Source organism: Salmo salar, chromosome ssa22, assembly GCF_905237065.1.
Source record: "Salmo salar chromosome ssa22, Ssal_v3.1, whole genome shotgun sequence".
In the NCBI taxonomy this organism is placed as follows: domain Eukaryota; kingdom Metazoa; phylum Chordata; class Actinopteri; order Salmoniformes; family Salmonidae; genus Salmo; species Salmo salar.
The window spans coordinates 16152645-16164577 of record NC_059463.1 but is presented as its reverse complement, the minus strand read 5'-3'; the positions used below and the strand labels follow the sequence as shown (position 1 = coordinate 16164577).

Genomic DNA, 11933 nt, shown 5'->3' with positions numbered 1-11933 from the left:
TTGTGAGTGAGGGAAAGAGCGCCGTGAGTGAGTTAAAATGTTAAACCTAACCTTAACCCTAACTTTTAAAACACTGTTAACCTTATGCCTAACCCTAAGCTTAAATTAAGACCAAAAAGCATGAATCTTTATAATATAGCCAATTTTGACTTTGTGGCTGTGTTATCTAGTGCAGGGGTCTTAAAAAATATTTTTCTTGTCCAGGGACCCCCTCCCAGGCAAACCAGTGACCCTATCATAAGTTTTCTCATCAGGTGAATGATAATGGGATGGAGAAATAATCAACATTTTAAAATGAATAGATTTGGTAGACAGTTTTTCATTATTTTAACCATCCCACATTATAATTGGAAGCGGAGGTGTACACTCCAACATAGCCTATTAGCTAGAAAGGTAACTCCAAACACATTTTCACTAAGAGCAGCTGTTTAGCTGGTTAAACAAAGGTTAGCCATGTGTTGGCAAAAATGTATGCCCAAGTTAAGAAAGCTTACCAGCAGGCAGCGACACATGCACTTGTAGGTTTGTAATTCCAAATGAATGTATTCTGTTGTTTCTAGCGATATTCATAAAAACATTGAAACCCCCTACACACTAGCGGTTCTGGGGGAGGGAGGGGGGGGGCAGTGCCCCTGTGACAGCAATTTTGGACCCCAATAGCCCCCCTAAATGTGGAGTATGAAATAATTTTTACATAACTAATTTTTGCTATCGTTCTTTTTTTACATCCGTTATTAGACAGTGGCAACGATGATGATTATGAACATGGTCTTTTGCCTGCTAATGCCTGCAATGCAGTGAAGAAAACGATATGACAACAATAACGTCTAATGTAACTGGCCCCTCTAACAGTACAACTGGCCCCAGCATGGCCCCCTCAGTTGAAATGGTCTAGAACCGCCTCTGCCCCTACAGCGGGCCGCGGAGACCCAGTTGAATACCACTGATTCTAGTGGAAAGTGGAAACCAGTGTCCTGCCAGCCACAAGCACAGCTCAGCTCATGTCATTTTCAGAACATGTGCTGTGCTTATGGGCAGGCACGCACGCACGCAGAGCAAACATTGACGAGGAAAGAACAGTCCCTCAGCTGCCAGAGAAATCGGAGGACACTGTTTTTCACTATTATATGTAAGTATTTGGGTAAATATTAAACAATAATTTAAGTTTAGAACCAAATGTTATTTATTTAATATGTCACCTTGTAATAACTGCATGAACTTGAAGTTGGACGCTGATATCAGCTTCAAAGCAATGACAAACTGCAACAAATAAACAACTTTTGTCGAGAACAGACCCAGGCTACCTAACGACTATTATTAGCACGCTAATTTCCGTTTTGCCTTAGATAGTTACTTTTATAAATCAGTTACACAAATGTAAATCATCTGTTACATATTTAAAAAATGTGTATTTAGAGGACAGGTTTGCTGTACTTGGCAGTGCTGAAGTCTTACCAAACAACTCAAACTGGAGGTTGTGTTTGACACCTTCATGACTTGACTGAGAGAATGACTTGACAGACGGCCCTATCTAGCTATAGTTGTGACATGTTTACAAGAAGGACTCAGCTAGAGAGCATGCACCCTGTCAATACTTACAGGCCAGCTTTGAAGAGCTATTTAAGTTGACAAGCCATTCATCGAAACCCAGCTAAAAATAAACTGTCTCTTGCACATTCACTGGACCATGAAAATTTAATTGCAGACAGTATCTAGAATGATAAGATTTACTAAATGTAGAATTTGAATAGGCTTTACTCTTTTGTAGATACAGGTAAGTGCCAAAATAAAGGAAATACTTCAGTAAATGAGGAATACGAAGTACAGTGCTTTCAGAAAGTATTCATACCCCTTGACTTACCACACATTGTGTTGTGTTACAACCAGAATTCAAAATGAATAAAATAAAAATCTCACCCATCTATCTACAATACCCTGTAATTACAAAGTGAAAACATGTTTTTAGACTTTTTTGCAGATTTATTGAAAATCAAAAGGAAATATCTCATTTACATAAGTATTCACACCTAGGGCTGTTGTGGTGACCATATTGCCGCCACACCAGCTGCCACCAGTCATGAAGGCAGTCAAATTCCACGTGACCTTTCAGTCACTGTTATTAGGCTTCTCCAAACTCTGATGCTGCTGATGGTCATTAGTAGCCTACCAAACTTGCTTACTGCCATTCTAAATCAAAGAGAATTTCACACATATATTATTTAATATATGTCAAGACAAGATTTTTGTGTGACTGTTTCTAATCAGAGTCGGACACCTCATGTAGCCTAACCCATAGGCCTATATGTTTTGATAAGGTTTGTATCACAACTGAAGTGGCCAAATAACTTCTTAAAATGAAGCACATTAATCCTCTTTACAAGGGGTGTACAGCCTAAAGGGCGTACATACTGTATGCAGCGCTTGAGTTTCAAGTTTGGGAAAGATCATTTTCACCATAAAAATGCACCTTTATAATAAAAGCATTACATGCATAATCGCATTCATGGTCACTTTTGATAATGGTGTTTTCCGGCTAATGGAACATTTGCACTTATAACCTACTGCTGTGTACGCATTACTGAATTTATAATGGGAAGAAATAGCCGAATAGTGTATCAACATTTTAAGCTAAATGTTCTGATCTGTTGCGTCAGCCATATTGCGTAATTTTTTTTGAAGCTAGTTGTTATAATAATTTGGGATCTATCGCATCTTACAACTGTCCCAGAATATGTTCGGAATATGTATTTATCCCACAGAATAGAATTTGTACTATGGGGGATAGTTGCGTCCCAGGTGCTTCTGATTTTAGGGTGCGTTATCGCCACACAAAGGGGAGGCCGCCGGGAAATTCGAGGCATTATCAAGTGCTTCTCAAATTGTAATTTAGAGACTGACGAAGAGTGTACAGACTGCGCAAAAAACAAAGCAGAGCTCATGCCTTTCAAGCAACTTTTTCAAATCATCATTGGAGTCGCATCATGCAGCCTTACAGTGTATTAAAAATCCAAACATATAGCCCAACGTTTGTAGAACAACTAAAGTTACATTAATAACTATAAATAAGCATATAGGAGTACATATTTCTTTGTTAACCGCTCAACACAGAATAGCCACGTGTGCACTTGTCACGCCCTGACCATAGAGAGCCCTTGGTTCTCTATGGTGTAGTAGGTCAGGGCGTGACTAGGGGGTGATCTAGTATGTCTATTTCTATGTTGGTGCTAATATGGCTCCCAATTAGAGGCAGCTGTTTATCGTTGCCTCTGATTGGGGATCATATTTAGGTAGCTATTTCCCCATCTGTGTTTTGTGGGATATTGATTGATTGTTAGTGTGTTTGGGCACTATGTCCTCACAGTCTTTGTAAGTTTTGTTAGTTTCACTTAATAAATAAATATGTGGAACTATACTCACGCTGCGCCTTGGTCTGCTCATTTCCAAGACCGTGACAGCACACCCTCAAATCATTTGGAGAAAATATCCTGTCTATTTTATTCAGCTTTGTTCAATTGTATTCTTCATACTATAAAATAATATTAAGTAATGCCACGGAATTCTAAGCAAGTCTTGTCTGTTAAATGAACTAGTGTAGCCCACAGCCATTTGGCATAGCCAGATCAGGAACTAATTAAGGACAACTCAGAGTATGCTATTCATTCTTCTGAAATAGACTACATTTTCTTCATATCATGTTTCTTTAGACCTGTCTAAAATAAATAATGGATTTATTGTGAAGGTGTAGGCTATATTACATGGATTTATTATACTTTTTAAAAGGTAGATGTTCCAAAGGTCTGCATCAGTGGCTTGTAGGCTTAGGGTCATGTATGAAAATGCCCATTTGCCCATTGTTTTGACTACCATGGCTAGAAGAGATCTCACGACTTTAAAAGAGGGGTTTGTGGTGGCCCAACACCCTATTAAGACACTTTATGTTGGTGTTTCCTTTATTTTGGCAGTTACCTGTATATTGGCCATGTTGTGTTGCCTGATTTAACCTCATATATCCTATGTATGAATGCTTAGGATGTCAATTTATAATAGTGTGAAAGTGTTTAATGAACAGTTTGTCTGTTTTTCTTTTTGCCATAGGCCTTCTGCGTGTACCATCTTCATCTCCATTTTCTTCAGTCCTACACTTGCATGACCTGTGCTGTCTAGGCTAGAAGGCGTCGGCTCCCTGTTCTATTGTGTGTCCTTTGACAATGTCCAATGTGCCTTCATCTAGATATGCTGCTGCAATATCAGCCCTTTCCCTCAGTTTACCTGCTGTTAACCCCAACCCACCACTTACCCCCAAATCATCCCTTACCCCCAAATCCCTGACCCCTAAACCACTAGTTGCCCCTACCCCCAAACCACCCCTTACCATCAAACTATCATCATATCCCCCTTCACCTGAGATTTTCGGATCAGATGACGAGGAACAGGAGAATCCATCTGATTACTGTATAGGTACTTCACCAGCGTGCCAAATATCACCAAAAAACAATACAATAGTGTGTGGTAGGAGTTTTTATACAGTTTATTGTTGATCGGAAAGAGGTTTCAATGTTCGTTGTAGGTGGCTACTACCCGGTGGAAATTGGAGCAATATTCATTGACCGTTACCAGGTGGTGAAGAAGCTGGGATGGGGCCACTTCTCCACTGTGTGGCTAGGCTGGGACATTGAGTAAGTATAATAGTTACTGTATACTGATAACATTGTTTTTGTTATTGATAGACCTTCGGTTTCATATTGTGATTATGACAGCTAAAGCAAGTGATTCACATTTTTTATTTGTATGAGCAGGAAGAGGCGTTTTGTTGCTCTGAAGGTGGTAAAGAGTGCTCCAACCTTCACAGAGGCTGGTTTGGATGAGATCAAGCTTCTGAAATGTGTTAGTATTGTATACCCATGTTCAACCTTTTATTCTCTGCTATATAGGCTTAATCAGTCTAATACCTTTCTTGTTCATCAACCAGAGCCAAGCTTATTAGGAAATATTGCCTTTTATTAGTTGCACAATGGTGATAATGAAACGTCACATGTTTACTCCCAAGTTATGTCCTGTTATCAATTGCATTTAGGTAAGGGACAGTGACCCATCTGACCCTAAACGAGACACTGTTGTGCAACTTATCGATGACTTCAAGGTCTCTGGAGTCAATGGGGAGCGTATCCTTTTAAAAGTCATCCACGTGTTATCATTTTACCCATGATCTATTTCTCATACAGTATGTGTCGTATGTTAACTTGCACATTTGAGTGAAAGGGTTTCTCCTTAATTCAGCTATGTGTCAGATGTATGCATGGTTCTTGAAGTGCTGGGTCACCAACTGCTGAAGTGGATCATCAAATCCAACTACACTGGCCTTCCCCTGCCCTGCGTTAAGAGCATCCTCAGACAGGTGGTGTCTTTTCCCTGTGATCTCCAAATCCTGTCTCTACCATTTTATCATCCAGAGCAGCTTTTGTGAAAGGATGATCTCCTTTGTGTGTTCCCTGGTGTCATGTAGCCACAGTATATCACCATTGTTGTTTCATATCACAGGTTCTCCAGGGCTTAGATTACTTGCACACTAAATGCAAGATTATCCACACAGACATCAAGCCAGAGAACATCCTTTTGAGAGTGGATGATCTTTACGTCCAGGAGCTGGCAGCCGACACCAACCTACAGGAGCTTCCAGTTTCTCCTGCTCCCACAAGCTGTTCAGGTTAGGATTGCTCTCTATTCCAAGTTGGCATACATGTGTCATTAAGTACAATTCCCTCTGTCTTTTTTGAACTTCTTTTATTTTTAGATGGAGGGAAATGGAACAGATTTGTTACAGAGAGATAGAGATGCAATAACAATGCTGAATATTAGGAGTCGAAGTTTAATATTACCCAATGTTATTATTTTTGTTCTCTATGATTTGATTTCATGCTCTCTTGTGCCTTGCTGATCTCTTCATCTACTACTGATGCCAGAAAATACCAGTCTAAGAGAGAAGCAGGTATGGGCATCAACTCTTTGTCTTGTCTCAAATCATGAACCAACCATATTGCTACAAAGGGGGAAACATAGTTTCTGGTAATCTTTTGATGACCTCATCTGTCACCTATGTCTCTCTGACCCCTCCTATCATAATTTGGGTATTAGATTGTGTCAAACTTGTTGGGGAAGTTGACTGTGGCTTTCCAGACTCTTGGGGTTTGGGTAAGATGGCCTTGGCATTGTGAGTGTGTGCTGAGTCACTGCATCTTGGCCCTAGGAAGGTTCTTCTGGAGGAAAGCATTGATCTGTGAATCTCGCTGTTGTCAATAGTTACAGTATTGTTTCAGGTTTTCTACTCATTCTACTCATTCAACCATTAAAACAGCAGTGGTGTGTGTTTTATAACAAATGTGTATTAATCATTAACTTGCACATGAACAGCATTTCTGAATGAAGATGCACAGTTTACTAATTGCTATTTGTATTCATTCAGTATGTATAACTATACCTTTGCGTTTGTAGTGAAATTGTTCACCTTGATCAATTCATTGAAAATTAGCATGCACTGCATGAAAAAGGGATTTGTGGTACTAATATTTAAAGAAATGTACCTTATTTGCAGAGATTGGTTTAAAATATTTTTAACACTGTTGCATGCTGCAAAATGAGAGACGTCTCATTTTAAGTTTCCCATCAAAGTCCTGTGACTGTGCTCATAGACCGGGAAGGTTTCCAGGATCCCGAGGGCCAGGTTGTCGAGAAAGGAGAACAAACATCAACAGCCGCAGCAGGGCGAGGACACTTTAGTTGACCGTCAGAAGAGGGCAAAACCTCATGTGTCATTCTCCAATATCACCACACCCTGTAGTACTCCCAGTTCCACCTCTCCCCCTAAGCCTTCAGGTCCTGTGCGTACTACTTGGAGACGGAACCTGCTGCATGAAGAAGCAATGGGCTCTGACAGCAAGGAGTCAGTCTCGTCACCGATAGAAGATGCACAATCATTGACTACAATGTCTCACTGCTCTAGACAATCTACAGTGTTGCATCACTCTACCCAGAGAGACAACCAGCCCTCATCACCATCACATGGTCAGTCGTGATCTGGAGCCGGCTGTATAGAGTATATTGTCACAGCATATTTCCGTGTAGTATATTTCCGTGTAGAATACCTGTCCAGTGTTTCAATTGAACTTTCGTGATTTGCATTATAGTATTTCATGCATATGCTGATGATTAAGTTTAATTACACTAAGTGTACAAAACATTAGGAACACCTTCCTAATATTGAGTTGCAATGCCTTTTGCCCTCATAACAGCGTTAATTTGTTGGGGCATGGACTCTACAAGGTGTCAAGCATTCCACAGGGATGATGGCCCATGTTGACTCCAATGCTTCCCACAGTTGTGTCAAGTTGACTGACTGTCCTTTGGGTGGTGGACCATTCTTGATACACACAGGGAAACTTGAGCACGTTTTTGCCCATTCGCCCACTGAATGGCACACAAACACAATCCATGTCTCAATTGTCTCAAGGATTATAAATCTTTCTTTAACCTCTGTCCTCGCCTTCATTTACACTGATTGAAGTAGATTTCACAGGTGACATTAATAAGGGATCATAGCTTTCACATGGATTCACCTGGTCAGTCTATCTATGTCATGGAAAGAGCAGGTGTTCCTAATGTTTTGTATGCTCAGTGTATATGAATGATATTTATGTTGTAATACATCATACATAGCATCCATTTTACACCAGAGCACTCACGGCGCATCCATCATCCATAATATCTATCTGCGCCATCTGTCTTGTAATTTGTTTCAGGGTTCAGTGAAACAGATATGTTGGTGAATCTTCTGAAGCCACAGAATGCTGATGAAATCAGCATCAAGATTGCAGATCTGGGCAACGCCTGCTGGGTGGTGAGTTACTATCTGACAGCCATTATGTATATGAATGAATACAGTACCAGTCAAAAGTTTGGACAAACCTACTCATTCCAGGGTTTTTCTTATATATTTTATATTTGAGATTCTTCAAAGTAGCCACCCTTTGCCTTGATGACAGCTTTGCACACTCTTGGCATTATCTCAACCAGCTTCACCTGGAATGCTTTTCCAACAGTCTTGAAGGAGTTCCCACATATGCTGAGCACTTGTTGGCTGCTTTTCCTTCACTCTGTGGTCCAACTCATCCCAAACCATCTCAATTGGGTTGAGGTCGGGTGATTGTGGAGGCCAGGTCATCTGATGCAGCACTCCATCACTCTCCTTCTTGGTCAAATAGCCCTTACACAGCCTGGAGGTGTGTTGGGTCATTGTCATGTTGAAAAACAAATGATAGTCCCACGAAGCGCAAACCAGATGGGATGGCGTATTGCTGCAGAATGCTGGGGTTGTCACGACTTCCGCCGAAGTCGGTCCCTCTCCTTGTTCGGGCGGCGTTCGGCGGTCGACGTCACCGGCTTTCTAGCCACCGCCGATCCACTTTTCATTTTCCATTTGTTCTGTCTTTGTCTTTACACCTGGCTTCACTCAACCAATTTGTTTATTATTTAACCCTCTGTTTCCCATGTTGTGTTTGTGAGTGATTGTTTATTGCAATTTGGTCCGTCTTTGTGGGCTTGTTATGTTACGTTGTATATTTGTCTTTTTGAGTAAAAAATGTTGATTTCTCATATCTGCTGTCCTGCGCCTGACTATCTACACCAGCTCCACACAGGACCATTACAGTGGTAGCCATGCTAGTTAAGTGTGCCTTGAATTCAAAATAAATCACAGACAGTGTCACCAGCAAAGCACCCCCACACCATCACAATAAATCACTGACAGTGTCACCAGCAAAGCAACCCCACACCATAACACCTCCTCCTCCATGCTTCACGGTGGGAACCACACATGCGGAGATCATCCATTCACCTACTCTGTGTCTCACAAAGACTGGAACCAAAAATCTCCAATTTGGACTCATCAGACCAAGGGACAGATTTCCACTGGTCTAATGTCCGTTGCTAATTTTTCTTGGCCCAAGCAAGTCTCTTATTGTTATTGGTGTGCTTTAGTAGTGGTTTCTTTTCAGCAATACCACCACGAAGGCCTGATTCACGCAGTCTCCTCTGAACAGTTGATGTTGAGATGTGTGTTACTTGAACTCTGTGAAGCATTTATTTGGGCTGCAATTTCTGAGAATGCTAACTCTAAATCTAATGAACTTACCCTCTGCACCAGAGGTAACTTTGGGTCTTCCTTTCTTGTTTTTACATTTACATTTACGTCATTTAGCAGACGCTCTTATCCAGAGCAACTTACAAATTGGTGCATTCACCTTATGATATCCTCTTGTGGAGGTCTTCATGAGAGCCAGTTTCATCATAGCGCTTGATGGTTTTTACGACTGCACTTGAAGAAACTTTCAAAGTTCTTGACAGTTTCCAAATTGACTGACCTTCATGCCTTAAAGTAATGATGGACCATCATTTCTCTTTGCTTATTTGAGCTGTTCTTGCCATAAAATGGACTTGGTCTTTTACCAAATAGGGATATCTTCTATATACCAACCCTACCTTGTCACACCACTGATTGGCTCAAACGCATTAAGAAGGAAAGAAATTCCACAAATTAACTTTTAACTTTTAAGGCACACCTGTTAATTGAAATGCATTCCAGGTAACTACGTCATGAAGCTGGTTGACAGAATGCCAAGAGTGTGCAAAGCTGTCATCAAGGCAAAGGGTGGCTATTTTGAAGATTCTCAAATATAAAATATATTTGTTTAACACTTTTCTGCTTAGTATATGATTCCATATGTGTTATTTCATAGTTGTGATGTCTTCACTATTATTCTACAATGTAGAAAATAGTGAAAATAAAGAAAAACCATTGAATGAGAAGGTGTGTCCAAACTTTGGACTGGTACTGTATAGGTATTAAATATTGTACCTTAGATGACAAAATACATTAATACAACATTCAACAGGCTAATATCAAGTAATTGCTCATAGTATGGAGGGCTAATTCTTCATGTCTGCTCTCCAGTACAAACACTTCACAGAGGACATCCAGACCTGTCAGTACCGTTCTGTGGAGGTCCTGATTGGGGCTGACTATGGCACTCCTGCAGACATCTGGAGCACAGCCTGCATGGTGAGAACCCAGGAGCACCACATCCACCCTTATGACTGTCCATAATATCTATTGCTAAGAACTCTAACATGTCCATACAGGCATTTGAGCTGGCCACTGGGGAATATCTGTTTGAACCCCATTCAGGGGACAACTTCTCTCGAGAGGAAGGTAAGCCTTGTTCTTTCTCCTCTCTGTCCTGTGTTTTTCCTGGTGATTGGCCTTGCTCATAAAAAAAGAAAGAAAATAAATGCTATAATATTTATTTAACCAGCATAGTCCAATGTCTCCTTTCAGATCACATTGCTCACATAATTGAGTTGCTGGGACCCCTTCCATCCCAGTTTGCCCTCTCAGGGAGAAACTCCAGGCGATATTTCAATCACAAAGGTATATCTATTCACAATGACTTGTGAACTGTTGTATACACAAACGGTTTATTGTAGCATATGATTCATATGTATGTGAAAGAGCACCCTTATTTTAATTTCACCCACACAATGACTATCAAATTCCTTTTACATATCCTGTTCAGTCAATACCTAGTGTAATTATGTAAGACTCTTTCCCTTGTTTGCTAACAGGGCATCTGCGGCGCATCTCAAGGCTGAAGCCGTGGAGTTTGTGTGAGATCCTGCTGGATAAATACGAGTGGCCACGGGAGCAGGCAGTCCAGTTCAGTGCCTTCCTCCTCACCATGCTGGAGCCCCTCCCAGAGAAGAGAGCCACCGCTGCCCAGTGTCTAAAACATCCCTGGATCTCCTCATAGACATCATACTGTTACCTAGTGTCTGAACCCCTCTGGATCCCCTCATGGACACAGAGTCGCCACCACTGCCCAGTGTCTGAACCACCCTGGATTACATCATAGACACAGCCGTCTCACCGAGGCCACAGAGGTTACACAGGTGAAGTCCCTTAATATGATGATGATTTCAAGGGCAATTCCACCAATTTTAAACCTCATGTCATTATCTCTAGCACAATACCAGTGTCTACATATGTGAAATTTGCGTAATTCTACTTTTTGTATAACAAAATATAAATTGAAAAAGTTAAACCTGATGACAACATCAAAAGTTAAAATATTTTTTAAAAATGTGATTTTCTAACACTGTGAGATATGCGGCGATGTGGGGAGCAAGAAAATACCCTCCCTCTGACTAGAAGCTTGTTGCAGGTTTAGAAAATCAGTTTCTCTTACTTTTAATCCTACCCTGTGATGTCACAGAGAGGTTTTTTTTAGGACCTTATCTGTTTAACCACAGATCATAGAAACGTGCTGTTTTCACATACCGTATGTAGACACTGGTTTGGTGCTCGTGATAATTTTGAGGTTGAAAAGTGGCAGAATTGCCATTTAAGTGGGGGAGGGCGGTTTTGTGGGTCACGTACGATATTCAGCAAGTGTTATTTTTTCAGCTGATTTTCTGCATGTGCTATTTTTCTGTTTGCTCTGGGAGAGCAATCAATTATCACTATATTTTGTCTGGTGATTTGAAGCGTTTGATGTGGAGAAAATAACTTTTCATATGGAGAGATGACATGATGATGAAACAAATCCAGTTTATGTAAAACTGTCACGGTTTAATTTTACAGCTCTCTTTAGATATTCATTTGATATTCCACATTATTTCTGATGTGATGGCCTGTGTTCAGATTATTCAAATGTAAGCACATCAATGACCAAAATCATAAAGAAGGCAAGACTTACTGGAATACTGCCTTTTCAAAAGGACACTGGGAACATTACTTTTGTTTTTGTCTTTCATTTAATAAATGTTATTTGTTTATACAAGGCTTTCATTATCTACCACGTTTCTTCAAATAATTCATAGAAATC

At 40.5% G+C, this 11933-nt stretch overlaps 1 protein-coding gene across 2 annotated transcripts; it reads left to right on the top strand.

Annotated features, from left to right (window-relative positions):
• The first annotated feature begins 1012 nt into the window (after positions 1-1012).
• On the top strand, positions 1013-11890 carry LOC106582871 (SRSF protein kinase 3). 2 transcript variants are annotated; one of them, XM_014166438.2, is made up of 15 exons: positions 1013-1129; positions 4096-4458; positions 4568-4676; positions 4797-4884; positions 5075-5162; positions 5289-5395; positions 5539-5704; positions 5961-5986; positions 6133-6189; positions 6687-7059; positions 7794-7891; positions 10004-10111; positions 10192-10261; positions 10388-10480; positions 10675-11890. In XM_014166438.2, the coding sequence occupies exons 2-15, from the start codon at positions 4209-4211 to the stop codon at positions 10857-10859; spliced, it is 1818 nt and encodes a 605-aa protein (XP_014021913.2). In that variant the 5' UTR covers positions 1013-1129; positions 4096-4208; the 3' UTR covers positions 10860-11890. The 2 variants fall into 2 exon arrangements, with proteins under 2 accessions (XP_014021913.2, XP_014021914.2); XM_014166439.2 differs by lacking the exon at positions 6133-6189.
• Positions 11891-11933: the final 43 nt, after the last annotated feature.